General features: G+C 36.9%; 1 protein-coding gene across 5 annotated transcripts in view; it reads right to left on the bottom strand.

Annotated features, from left to right (window-relative positions):
- The window catches only part of LOC122812119 (adhesion G protein-coupled receptor E2-like), a 1,702,710-nt gene that overhangs the window by 464,134 nt on the left and 1,223,260 nt on the right, over positions 1 to 15,316 (bottom strand). For all 5 annotated transcript variants that reach the window (XM_044084406.1, XM_044084405.1, XM_044084408.1 and 2 more), the window contains one exon: positions 4,075 to 4,271. In XM_044084406.1, coding sequence (XP_043940341.1) covers positions 4,075 to 4,271 — 197 coding nt within the window. The remainder of the gene's footprint in view (positions 1 to 4,074; positions 4,272 to 15,316) is intronic.

Genomic DNA, 15,316 nt, shown 5'->3' with positions numbered 1-15,316 from the left:
GCACAGCATGGCTACAGAATTTTAAAACATCTATATTCTAATATAAAAACTTTTGGGCAATAATGTAAACTATGGCCCTGTTGCCAGTATTTCCTTATAACTGTGTTATATTTGCTGACTTTGTCTTGGTCAGACTCTACTGCACTGGAATTCAGTAATCTTGACATTTTTACAGGCACAAAACTAAGTTAGTTTGGATGGTCATTAGATACAAAATACCTGAAACAGCCCTCAAATGTAATTGATTTTAAAGTGGTCTCTTAACTTCAAATAGGAACCCAAAGTCAGCCTGATCTTTATAACCCATACTGTTCATTTTTTGTTTTCCTTCATTTCTTTGTACCAGGAATGTATCTTTTATTACCATAAGTAGGACTAGTCCATTGTGAGTTTCAGCCTTCACCTGATAATACAAACAGATTAAAAGCATAATACAAAGTAAATGTGAATCTTGTATATTCACAGACCAGTATTTACTGAAGACATAATGAGTCTTTCATAAAGGTCAGACAAAATGTGGAGTTACAGCTGCAGGAAGATCACCATGATACTTAATCTCATCGCAGGTGTGGATTGGGTCTTCACATAGCCATTTGGGGTGTTTTACAAACGTTTTCATTTTTCACAACAGAAAATAACCTTCAAAAATGTTATATAAACAGCAGTGCTAATATTCTGGTTTCTAAAATAAAACTTATATAAGACAGATAAAAAAAAGTCGAAGGAAGTCATTGCTCCACTGTATTCGGCATTCATCAGACCTATCATTGAGTACAATGCCCCCTTTGGTATGTACCTAACCAGGCATATCCAACAATTGGAATATCCACAGAGGTTCCTCAGTAAAAGAATACAGGGCATAAGTAAAATGTCCTATGCAGACTGCCTCAAGGCTCAATTCCTGCATTCTGTCTCCTACAGGCTTTTGAGGGGAGATCTACACCTGGCATACAGGGCATTATCAGACCCCTCTCTGATGGACCTCCTGTATATCCACAAAATAAACAGCACCAGAATTACCCATTCTAAGGAGTTAAACCTTGTCTGTGATATAAATAGTACCTGCTGGAGAGATAGATATGTATCACAGAGAATACCTCATCTATGGAACAGACGCCACATCCATGTGAAGCAGAGTTTCTCTCTAACCTAATTCAAGTGCAACTTGGACAGTTGGATAGGAAACTGGAAATTAATCCCCAGTTTGGCACCTCTGTCTTTAATGGATAAAGGTAACCTGTAAATGGTTCATCTCCCAGGCCTATGCTTACACTTATCAAGGGTATCAGAACTTGTCTGAGATTTTGGCTGCATGGCTAGTCTTAAAAAGGCCCTAGTGGTCGTTAGGCTAGTAAACACCTATGAACCTATAAAACCAATTGAAAAGAAATGAAAAGATTTGGTCTAGGTCAGTCGTACAGCAGAAAAATACTAAGGCCAATTCTGGAAGACAACATGAGAAAGAGTTCATATCATTGCATACTGCAACGTGTAAGTAATGCAATAAAAATGCATACATCACACAGAAAAGCAAACCTTTTTGCATGGGCAAATTCACCCTTATAACCCTTACACCAAGGTTTATACCAACAGCACCCACATTCTTAATGTAATAAATGTGGGATTGCTGCAGTTTTGCAGAAAATGATAGTTCCACCAGTTAGTGAGCACTCTACTCCAGACTGTGCTACACAAGAAGGACAGCATGTTTGTGTATGGAGTACCTGTCTATAACAGAGTAAGCAAACTTCAGCAGAATAAGGAAGTGTGATTGCAATACTGCAGTATCAACACAAGCCTATAGTGAAATGAAACATACCATCTCGTTGACAAATTCTTCCTTTTTCAGCTGAGCAGCTGCACATGCCATTTATGAACAATTCAGATTGCCAATACACGATTGTGGTTAATTTGTGCAGCTGTTTACAATTGTTCTACTTCTAGAGTTGATGCAGAGAGCTAATTCACTGCTAAAGACAAGAGCTGTACATAAGTTCCAAAGGTACTGGGATTGAATCTTATTTTAACACAGACAAATGGCTGGTGCCAAAGCCACTGCTTAAAACTCATTGCCAAGAAATCCTTAATAGTACATTTTGAGAAGTCAGCCACCCAGGGAAACTACTTCATTGATAAATCACCCCTAAAAGTAGACACAGTAGTCAGGGATTTGGGGACTCATGTAAATAGTAACCTGGATTTCAACCAACATGTTTCTAAGGTCATAAGAAAATCATTCTGTGTCACTTATCTTATAAGTATGATAATGGCATCTAGCTTCAGGGAAGTCATCTTACCTCTGTACTCAGCCATCAGCAGACACAATATTGAGTATAACTCCCCATTCAGTAGGTACCTGACCAGGCATGCAACAACTGGAATGTCCTCAGAGGTCCCTCACAAAAAGAGTGCAGGGGGTAAACAGAATGTCCAATGCAAATTGCCTCAAAGCCCTGTCTCTATACTCTTTCCTACAGACTGCTGAGAGACAATTTATGCCTGGCATACAAGGCATCCTTGGATCCCACACTGATGGACCTTTCACATATCCACAAGATGAACAGCACCACAACTACTACTGACTTAAATAGGATGTGTTGGAAGTAGAGGTAGATATTTCAGAAAATCCCCATTCTCTGGAATATAATTCCCACCCATATGAAGCAAAGCCCTTCCTAACCCTATTCAAATGCAACGTGGAGCAGTGGATGGGAAATCAGAAACTCACCCTGGTATGACACCTATGTCTCTGCTGGTCAGAGGCATCCATAAATCAAGCCCTAGCTAAAATATTTGGGTTGCATGGCTAGGCTTATAAAGGCCTTATTTATCATTAGCTTAGTATATACCTATGAACCTTGAAAATGATATGAGTTATATTTTTGCTAATAATTCATAGAATGAGTCATATCATGTAGTTTGATAATGCATGTCAATAGAAGGAATACAGTAATACATTTACAAAAATCTCTCTTGTAGTTCAGAATTCACATAATCACATGGATTGTTTTCACCGTTAAAGGTGGCATTGTTAAGTAGAAATAGTTAACTAATCGTTTTATTGGTAGGTATGAGTAGAGGTTTACATTTGGTAGATTCAGGTATGCCAAATAATCATAGCCACAAGGTCAATCTATTTTATGTGTGATCATAAGCCCTCCAAAATGGTAATGTGGTATGGTGACCTGGTGGCATAAGGGGAATGAATAGACACTGGAACTAAAAAGAAGGCTTATGACTGACAGTCAGTGGGAGTACCTAGAACAATTAGTATCTGACATAATGAAATTTCTAAAGTGCAACTCAGAAACAAACCTTTTCAGTTATGATGGCTACTAAATAATTAATGTTATAGGTTTGGATTCTCTGTATTCCAAAGTTATAGGCTTAAAAATTTAGTGGCCATGGTAGCTAAAAGTGCTTTTTGTAAGGCAAGGCATACAAATATTAATATATCAAATAGCATTAATTTGGATACAGATATTACAGTTTATCTATGTACCCCCTGACTACTTACCATTTGCCCTCTTCTTCAATTCTAGTACCAATTCACTCCCTTATGACATCAGATCAGTGCTCCATAGTACCCTTTGTGTGACTTATATCACATATTAAATGGAGTTACCTCATGGTTATGATTAACTGGCAGATTCGAACTGAATTTATTTGTTTACTAATTCATTTATTTATTTGCATTTGTTTACTGAGAAATTCCAGCTGGACACAAGTCCTTTTTAAGCTGAGGCCCATGGAGAAAAGCTCCACACAAAGCAATACAAGTAATATCCATAGTAAACATAAACAACAAAGTAGTATGAAGAACAATTGTTATACATACAATAGTAATCAATACATGTAGTAGCAAAATTGTATAAATACAAGATGACCACAGAATGAGCAGGGTTATTAATATGTTAAATGAGTATATTCAGAGAATATTTTGAAATTTTATGTAAAGTAATTGAATTTTCTGTTTTCAACTGACATTTTATATGATCTGACAGCTCTGATCATGAATACATATACTCATGCACTTGGATACAAGTGTAGTATTACATCTGAGTGAATACATACCTTGTTTTTAAGAAATGTAAACATAATTGGATGACTGAGACCATTCTTGTTTTTGCTTGAAGTTGTTGCAGTAATAATTTTTGAGTTTATCTCATAAATAGTATTTCCCATGTCTTTGCCATTCACAGCACCACCAGACAAAATGGATTCAATGTCATATCCATGGAATGATATCAAGACAACAACAGGGAGAACACCTGGCCGAAAAGAAGGAGTAAGTGTTACAAAGTATGCATTTGTTCAGTGTATCCTGCTAAAATGATGCAACATTTTACTGGCAACTGCCTGAAATACCTTTCATTTTCAAATCATACTGCCTTAAGAAACTGGAAACGAATCAAATGCTCCATTTGCCAAGGGCAAAATCCAGGCCAACTTTGTGATACCTCCCAAACAGCCCTGCTTTAGTATACTCAGTGTACTTATTTATATATAATTTACAGTATTATAATCATACCTCTTCATTTTTTAATAACACAATATAGACAATACAATTGTTAAAAGTTTACTGTTGAGTTTATATATTTTGTTAACCTAGAGCCTAGACCCAGGTATCCTAGTAGATAGTACAATGTTCCTTCTAATAAAACTTCTGTTACTTGTAAATAACATAGCCAGAATTTGGAAAACAATATTTTTATTAATTTTACAATCTGATATTCTAAATGTTTGCTCTTTTACCATTTCATACTTTAAGTGAAAAGGATCTCTATTATTAACTCACCTGCAAAGTCACTATTACTATAGACCATTAAAAGAAATAGAATGTCTGTTTTTTAGTTTTATCAGTAACAGGACACTTGATAATAGAGCTCTGAATTAATGAGGTTGCACTGCAGTAGTTATCTGCTGCTGGAGATCCAGGTCCCAGTCACCTAGCAATATCATTTTATTGTTTACTTGCCAACCTAAAGATAATGTAAGGACCTGGAGTTGGTAGCATCTGGATTATACAGTACCAGCTGTTTCAATTTCTTTGTTTTTGCAAAGTCTTGGACATAGTAGATTTATGTTGCAGAGAGTGTGATGGTTTGCTTTGTACAGGAACACTTATTTAAGAGTAGCTCTTGATTTAATGCATATGGTGTTGTTTGATATCACTTATTTAGTGTAGGTTTTGGTGTGATGAGTTACTTCCTGGTGATAGACTCACCGGGACTTTTGATTAGTGTAGCCATTTGATGTCTAGCCTGTGCTATGTGAAGACATAGTTGCATGTCATTTAATTAATTGTCCTGTAATGTTTCAGCACTACTGAGTTCTTCGGACATAAAGTTAATTACCAGTGTATATTTGATAAAGAGAGATTTTGGTTAAGTTGGTGAAAACTAAAGCTGCCCAAGACCTGCTTACCATACTGGACAGCCACAGAAAGAATTAAAAAGCAACCATATTTAAAACCCATATAAAAAACCTATAGGTGCTTTGTAGGCAGAATCCATCTAATGGACATTCTAACATAGCAAACACATCAAACCCCAAAATGGATCATGTTCTGGTGACTCTTCTCTTTGCCAAAAGTCTCATCAACAAATGATCCAGTTGTGTGACACTACTGCATCTGGAATACATCTATGATTGTGTAATTACTGAGACTTGTTTTACATGTAAGGGAAGTACTTCCTCCATCCTTAGGTTTTACACCTGTGATGCCTCCAGGCATAATTGAAATTGCTGTAGCAGTAGCTCCATAATTAGAGATTCCCCGAGACCTACAAATAGAACTTATACAACTCCAGGATGTCCTAAAGACAAACTACCAACTGATATTCTGATACAAGACACCCAACAGGTTCCATGATAATTGTATTATATACCTACAAGTACTTCAAGAACTCCCTGTTACCAAAAATTCAATTATTTTGTGAGATTTCATCTCCTCATTCCCTCATTCAGCAAAAGTACCTGTATCTCCAATGTGGGAAATACTCAGAAATGATTGGATTTAATCATTAAAAACTTCCTGGAACAGAGAATTAATAAGCCCACCAAAGGACACAATATTGCTCATTCAGTCCACACAAATATAACCTCTACATTACTATTCCAGTGGTTTCTCCTTACCCAGTTGTCTGAGTATAAACGTGTGACATTCTTTTTTCAAAATCTCCAAAGCCTATGAGACTAATATCTCTGTATTTAAGGATTTCAAACTTGCAAACTTGAAATTCTTTGATGTGATCTCAGAATTCTCCTATGTTAGTACCAAATCCAATGCTGACATAGCAGCAAGTCACAACAAGGAGTTATGCACTTACTTTGATAAATGCATACAGTTAGCAGTCCTGAACAGTGTAAAATGTAATGGGGAATTAAAAATCAAATCAACCTAGTTATTTACCAATATAAATCCTCAAATTATAGAGCAGAAACTCGCATGTCAAGGACAGTATCAGGAATATTATTATAAAATTGAAAAAAACAAGAAAGTGATGAACTTTAACTGAGGTTAATGACAATTACAAATCCTTCTTCATCTGTGTTAATAAACTAAGGAACACCACCCAACAATACTCAGAACATATTCTAAATTGAACCATCCACTCCAAGCCAGTTCACATTGCCAATATACTAGCTAATAAAGTCTGTGCAATTTTTTATCCTGAAGCATCAGTCCAAACTCCACATATGTCAGAATCCACTTATTCCCATATTACCATGAAATAACATGCTTGAAAGGTGCTATCAAAAACCAAAAACATTTCTTTAGTTGAACCAGACAACATACCTGGATGTTTAATAAATAGTACAAAAGATGCTTTCACTGAATGTCTCTGCATACCGGTTCACCTCAGCTTAGCTATAGGTGCTGTTACCAATTTATGGTGCACTACAGTTGTGATGCCCCCCATCCCATAAGGTTGGCCTTACCACAGTCCCTGCTAATTACAGACCCATCAGCCTTATGAGTCTGATTTGCAAAGCTATGGAATGCATTATAAATTATCTCATCAGTTATGATATCAAAAAATCTTGTTAGGCTTATCCATCAACAATATGACATTGTCAGTAGGTCCCTGCATTGTAAAATGGAAGAAAATTGATTAAAATATAGAACCCCTATATTTCATGTGGCAGGTACTTCATTTGAAGCTTGAAGTGAACCAGTGAGATGTTGTAGAGCTCTATGTTGGGACCCCTCCTTTTCAGCACTTAATTGCCATCATAATTCAATGTGAGATGTGTTTAATATTAAGAGATATTTATTTAGAGTTTAGTTCCTCATTACTATGTGAGGCAAATTGTACTTCATTGAATTACAGAGTCTAGTAACATTTATATAACAAATGGTGCGGATTGTGTTACAGCTTCTAACAACCCTTACATAACAAATGGTGGAACTGATTGTGTTAGAGATTCTAACAATCTTTACATAAATGATGGACCTGATTGTGTTATAGAGTCTAACAACTCTTACATAAGACATGATGGAGCTGATTGTGTTACAGAGTCTAAAAGCCCTTACATAACAAATGGATCTGATTCCATTACAGAGTCTAGCAACCCTTGTATAACAAATGATGTTGCTGATGAAATTAGGTGTCACTTACACCTGGAAAGTTACAAATCTCTTCAGTTTATTCATTTTAAAGTGTAAATTTTATTCTGCCAGGAAAAAGGTAGTATTATCTCTTGTCATTAAAATTATAGGTAAGGTGATAGCTAAAATGATTGCCCAACACCCATGTTGTTACATTTTATATAATTTTGAAAAGACTATTAGCAGACCATTGAAGAACCAGAGGAGGAGAAACAAAGGCAAACAATCACAAAGAAAAAAACTCACACTCCACCAAAAGAACACTTAAGCCCAAACTTCAGAAAGGAAGTCTGTAACACGAATAAGGCAAATAGATGTCAATTAAAAACCAAGTATTTATTCATGACAACAATTAGGTAAACAACACGTTTTAAGCACAAGAGATTCCAATTCAGCACACTTTTCATCCTGAACAAATATAAATAATTACATGGATTTAAATATTTGTTTTAAATATGTATTGTTCTTGATTGATATATTGATTAATTATTTATGATGTAAGCTAGCTTCTATTATTGAACTATGTTTTTAATTGTCTACTTATTCTTTCTGATGAAGTTCTGCTTAATTTTTGTTTGGGACAAAAAGCATGCTGAATTGGATTCTCTTGTGACTATTAACATATCACCTCAAAGTTATTTGGAAGAAAATTATTTACAGTTACATGAATGAAATGGCGTTCAAGAGGGGAAGGTTTACCAATGTGATAACATTTTTTAAGCAAGTATACCATGAATCTAGGCCTTGTCTGGCAAAGTTCATGGCCTGACTAAGGTCATTGATAAGGTTCATAGTTTCATAGGTCAGTACTAGTCTATAAACCCTAGGGCCTATACAAGCCTAGCCATAACAATTCCCTGGATATTTCTTCCCACAATATTTACTTCCTTTGACCCCTGTCTAGCAGGTGATTGACATGATCCTCGGGGTGAATTTCCTATCTCCCATCCAATTGTCAAGGTTCCTTTTGAAGACGGCCAAGGAGGCGCTCTGTTTGACATATATGGGCAGTCTATTCCAGAGTATGGGGAGTCTCTGGGTTAGAGGTAAGATATATTGTTTGTTGTTTAGAAGAATTAGGTGTAGAAACAAATACAGTAAAAGGTAAATAGTCATATCTGAATGGCAGACAGATTATTAATAGATTAGGGTGTTCATTTTCTTCCAAATGACATAGGAGCATGGGTACATCAGAGGCCTAAGAAGGACCATCCACTGTTTATGGTGCATATGAATTCCATTAGTAAGTAGACATCAAACTCTTAAGTAGTTGTCTGTCTGGAAGATATTGCACAATTAACATCTCAGAGGAATGTAAGTGATACATTAGAATGATTATAGAAAGACTTTACATCTCTGTTAAGTTGGGTATAAATCACAATACTTTAAAACTTCAGACATCTTTTTTCACCTTAGCCACAGGGAAAATATGCAGGAACTTGATGTTACATAAATTGCTTATAGAAGTAATACCTTATATTTAGGTTGTTACTGGATCATAAACTGAATTTTGATTTGTATATAGATAAATTATGTTTTGCTGCTGCTCAACAATTACCAATGATGCACATGGTGCATAACATTTTAAATTCTTTATCAGATAGAAAAGGTCATGTTGGAAGAATTGTTTTTATTTGCAGCATCCCAAACTAAGCAAGCTGTCTTTTGAGTTGTCTTTATTGATAACATTTTATTTATTTGTTTATTTATGTATTTATGTATTTATTTATTGTTGGTTTCTTTGTTCCTTTGTGTAGAAGCTGCAAGCTATAAAGGAGTTGAGGAAGTGTTAAATGTAGATGTAAGCACAGCAGATGAATCTTCATGGCAACAAGATGATGCAAAAGTATGCTTTGTGGGTCTTTGCATTTTAGGCATGCTGGGCAGTGGTGGCAGCTTTGGCAGTGGAAATATTTTAACTAATGGATTGTATGTAGTTTCATTCAGTGATTATGGAACAAATGGATGGAATTCTATCTTTTTGACTTGATAAGCAGTTGCTACCTAATTCGGTATACAGTGTGTATTGAGTAGAGATACCACAGATTGAAAGTTGGCAGTATTTGCAAACAGGCCTACACATTGCAGCATGCAGCTAATATTTAAATGTTTCTGCTACAAAAGTACTGATGTTCAAACCATGGCTACATCTCTTAGTAAGCCTGTTGAGCTTGGTATTCACGTTGAGCTAAATGGTTCCAGATGTCGCACAATGCAAAGACTGACAGGCCTGTTGGTGAAACCAAACTGAGATTTTATTATAACACTGAGGAAAAAGTTACTGTCAGTAATAGCCCTGATGGATTCATCAAAACTACCTCTCATAGTTCAGACATAATAGTAAATTCTGAAATTCTGAAATGCATGAAGTTGCTGAAGCTTACAATGGTTTAGGTACTGCTACCAGCAGTTAAAAACAGCTACCTTGGTTTGAATAAAGTTATATATGTGGTGAATCAAAAGCCTCCAACCATCACTTTCTTTCTTTTGTTTTATTCATTTTAGGGTTGGTAAACTTCAGAATATGCAACCTTTGCACATAAGAAGTGCTTAGTATGGCAAGGCTTTAAAAAAGTCTGTACATGCTTAGTTCAAATAGAGAGTTCATGGACCACATTTGCTATTCCGCAAACTGTTAATAGCCCTGGTGGGCCCTGAGTCTGAGTTTTGTAATACCACTAAACATTGATGACTGTTTGATTACAGTCTCATTGATTTTCTCTTGTTTTTGTAAGAAATGGATGAAGAAGTTACAGTCTTTGTACTATCTAATCCTGCATTTTATGGGTGATGCCCACTCATAAAACCCACTATTGTGTTGTGCAGAGTTTAGTTTTTGGAACCTTCTTTAACAAAGAAGTAATATATTTAGTAGTAGTTTTATTTGTAAACTGATTTCTGATGTTGTATTGTTTCAAAGGGAAAAAAATTACAATACATGCATTATATAAAACTCTCAATGGAAAATTTCCCTATGACTAAAAAGTAAATTCCAATAATATGTCATTTAAACAGCTTAGCTCACACCATATGTTTATTTAAACAGATATCCATTTATGTAATATGTTTTGAATTTAAGAAGTGTTTCTAGGTGTTATAGCTATTGTTTAATGTCTGCACTTATAAATAATTTGTGTTTATTTATTTTGTGATGTGGATTCTTGGATTTCTTGTAAATAGAAATGTTACCTAAATATATTTCAAAGTAGATAAAATGAAAGGAAATTAAGAAAAAAAACCTTCATGTTGGAACTAACAAATAAACATACTATCAAACTTTGGGAAAAAATAAATTACTTGCTTGATGTAAAAGATTTTCAATCTCTTGGGCAAACAAAGAACTCAAGCACATAATTAGTAATATTAAGTCATGTAATTAAGTTATTCTTTCAGTCAGTGCAGATAATTAAGGTTCTGAGCTAATAAGGAGCTTCTTCCTGTGATTAAGGGTATAAGGTTTCATTCCTCCATTTGCCTACTGTGTAGCTATGAGCAAGTCACTTAGACAGTGCCCCCACATCACTCATGAAAAGGTACACTATCCAGGGGGCTTATCAGTTTTAACCACTGGAAAAATAATATGAACTGAAAGTAGCCACCTACTCCAAGGAGAACCAGAAAACCTTTTTTTGGCTGTATTATGGCATTAGCCTAGCTATATTATGGCATTAACCTAGCATTTGGCAAGTGGATTTAGCTGTACGCATTAATGCTGTAATTACTGATAGCATAAAACTGCATAGGAAAAGCTGTGTAAAATTCAGTGAACTTGCCTGTGCTGTACACTACTGCTCTGAGTGATAGTTGCAATTGATTATAGAGAAATGCAGAAGCTGTGCTACTACTAATATTAATGCATACCCTACCTGAATGTATAATACTGTTTGCATGCTGTTACATTAGCTATGTTCCATTTAGAATCCATGCACTGACTCTATGTACCTTACAAGGTCTTTTCACCCCACCTGTCCTTACCTCGAATGGCTCAATCTGTGCTGAAAAGAAACTGTCATCCTGAAAATTAAAAGAAAGAAAAGCATTCCTGCACTGCCCCTCACTGAGAAAAAGGACTGCAAGGTCTATATCTTAAGCATAACTTTTGTGCTACTAGATTGCTTGACTGAACTGGGTCTACGGCTAGCCTGGGGTCCATAGTAAAAGATAGCTTAACAGTCTTAGACTCCATGGTCAGGCTGCTGTAATAAGTAATAAAAAAGCATTCTACAGCTCAAATAGCCTGTAAAACACATTCCCCCTGCTTACTTCATCTCACAGTTGCTAAAGAAGTAACAAAATATCTGTACAAAAGACAGTTTAAAAGCTTGCTTTCTCCCAACAATCAGTGAAATTGCCTGGCTAAGCTACAAACTTTGTTTAATATAGTATTGAGTACAACACAGCTCACTTTTCAAAGAATTGAGTAAATTGAGTAAACTGGAGCTCACTTTAAAAAGAACTGAGTAAAAACACTGTAAAGTTGTATTCTTTAAGCCTGCATACTCACAGACCCTGGAAATCCTTGTAACTTGGTATAGCTTTGCTCTGCTTGTCCTCGCTTCGCTTGGGATTGCTCTGTGCCCCACCCTGCCCCCAAATCTCACCCACCCCCACTACTGCTAAATTTAAGGCCAATAAACCATTTCCCCTCTCCTACAACCTATCATTGATAACCCGCACCTCCATACACTAACCCTTCCTGCCAACAACCCCCTTAATTCTCCACTCATATCCATTACCAAATACCACTGCTATCAAGATGAGACCAATTATGTTCCTCTGAATTATATTGCATGGGCTATAGCTCCTTACCATCTATGAAAACCATCCCTACTGTGACTTTCCCCACCCCATATCGCATATCATCTCTGCTCCACCTTGAGTGAATCAGACCAACCCCTAGCTCACTACAAACCTGTCCTCTCCAATTTTAACAGCCACCAACTACCTAGAATACAGACCATCTCCCACAAAACTAGGTATTATCATAAAATAATAAGTAAAGTGCTGAAACTAATAATCACAGTACAACTTACTCTGATGAGGGATGGAGATATCCACCCTAACTCTGGATCCACCCTTCCCACAAGCTCCCAGCAACATATGGCTAGATGAAAGGTCCCCTAACTCTCTCCTGAACTGTCACCTAAACATCAGGAGTATTAACAACAAGGTCGATAATCTTCATGCCCTTCTAGCCACCTACTCACCTGTTGTGTTATGTCTTACAGAAACTTGGCTAAAACCAGGAACTAAAAATGATGAGGTTATCCCACCAGGGTACAACATACTTAGACGAGACCTAAACACCAGGAAAGGTGGAGGAGTAGCAGTTCTGTTTAAAAACACAATAGATGTCACTCTAGCCTCACAACAACCTCCCTTGTTCAATAATGCAGAAGCCCTAGTTAGCAAACTACAGCTTAACAAAATTAAATCTATATTAATTGCCTACATTTATATCCCCCCAGGCAACAATGCAAATACCCTAGAAGACTTCTTCAAATGGCTTTCCAACATATAACCCCAATGGAACTATGGTGTTAGGTGACTTTAATATTGACTGGAACAATTGTTCCTTTGAATCTCCCACCACCCATATAAACCTTCACGGCTATACACAACTTGTATCCTCACCCACCAGAATAAATAAGTCCAACTACAAAGGCAATATCCTGGACTGGATTCTTATCAACAATCACCCAGACCTGTATAACACAAGTACACTCCCCGATGATATAAGTGACCACCTACTCACTTACCTCATTAAGCATAAAGTAGATAACCACCACCAAGTTCTTTATAAATCTATCAGAAACAACAAGAACTTTAACTCCACTGACTTTCAGAATGAACTCAGAGCATGCAATTGGACCATACTTAAAGAACTTCCACTAGATGATGCTGTAGACTATTTTATTTCTAAATTCGGCTCCTATCCGCACCCTTAGAGCCAAAACTAAAACCGCTCCCTGGCTCTCTAATGTAACCAAAACCAATATCATAGCAAGAAATAAAGCATGGGACAACTGGCTCACCTCCAAAGACCCACTTGACCATATTAAATTCTGACAACTAAGGAATGATGCCAAGAAAGCCACATTGTTAGACAAAAAAAATTATCAACACCTTCAGCAAAAACACCAGAACAAATCTCAAAAAATGTGGGCAAGCATAAACAAACTGCCCCACCAGGCCAAACCACCACCCTCACCCCCTCAACTTCTGACCTTAAAACTCCAGAGGAAACTGCTAATATCATTAGCAACTTTTTTACCAAAACCATCCAATCACTAGCTAGCCAACTACCCCCCACCAGCTCCTTTCAAAACTCCTCCACAACCACTACCCCACTCCCTTTTGCCTTCCAACCTGTATCTACATTGACCATCCGATCTCTAATTAACAAACTAAAGCCCACTACCCTGGCAGCTGATCTGCTCCCACCAGAATATTTACAAAAAGGGGCAGATGCCATTGCATACCCTGTCTCGATCATAATAAACTGTATCTTGACTGAAGCCACTTTCCCCTCTCTTTGGAAGGTTTCCCATGTCATTCCTATTCATAAAGGAGAGAATTATTTAGTCCTCTCAAACTTCTGACCAATAGCCATACTATCAGCATTGGCCAAAATTATGGAAAGGTCTGTCCACAACCAATTAATGCACTATCTCACCCAAAATAAACTACTGGCCAACTCTCAACATGGTTTTAGGCCACACCATAGCACCACATCAGCCCTCCTATCCTTATCGAACTCTATCAACACCAATCGAAACAATAACAAACTTACCTCAGCTCTCTTCCTAGATCTCTCTAAGGCCTTTGATATGGTCAATCACCAACTGCTTCTCCGCACCTTGAAGGAACTGTCACTGAATAGTAGCTCCATTAAATGGTTCCAATCTTACCTGTCTGACAGACAACAAGCAGTTTTATAGCAGAATATCCTATCCACACGTCTACCCGTTACTCTAGGAGACCCCCAAGGCTCCATACTAGGGCCACTACTCTTCCTAGTCTTTATCAATGACCTACCCACCATCTCTCTTAAGGCCATACTGCATCCAATACACGGGTGACTCTACTTTAATATGTATCGCCTCCTCCTCAACTGAGCTTATAACCCTAAACCAGAATACTTTCAATGATGTAGAAAAATGGTTTGCAAACCATCAGGTTCTATTACACCACAACAAAACTAAACTGCACATCTTTTCCCCCACCTGCAAATCCTCCTCAACATTCTTTACTATAAGTTCCAACAATGGCACAATCATATTCCCAGATACTCACGCAAAACTCCTGGGCATCACAGTCGATAATGCCCTAAAATATATCCATGTCAATCAAGCCATAAAATCTGTCAACAAAAAACTGGGCTCCTAAACAGGATCACACCCTTCTTCACTCCTTTTGCAAAAACCACTATCGCTCAGTCCCACCTACTATCTACCCTCCTCTATGCCTCCCCCCTCTTCACTAACCTGAACAAGCCACCCTTACCAAACTTGCTAATTGTTACAACCATATTGCTAGATTTGCTACAGGTGCTACCTCCTGGAATCACCATTGTATCAACCTAACTCAACTAGGATGGCTAGAGTGGCCCAATCTTCTCCGATACGATAACCCACAAAATACTATATCAACCCGAAAAAACACCAGTATTAAATAAGATCATCAAACCATGCAGCAACC

This window comes from Protopterus annectens, chromosome 9.part0 (assembly GCF_019279795.1).
Source record: "Protopterus annectens isolate FY-2018-M chromosome 9.part0, PAN1.0, whole genome shotgun sequence".
NCBI classification, from domain to species: Eukaryota; Metazoa; Chordata; order Ceratodontiformes; family Protopteridae; genus Protopterus; species Protopterus annectens.
The sequence above is the reverse complement of the archived record's forward strand: the minus strand, read 5'-3'. Positions and strand labels throughout refer to the sequence as shown.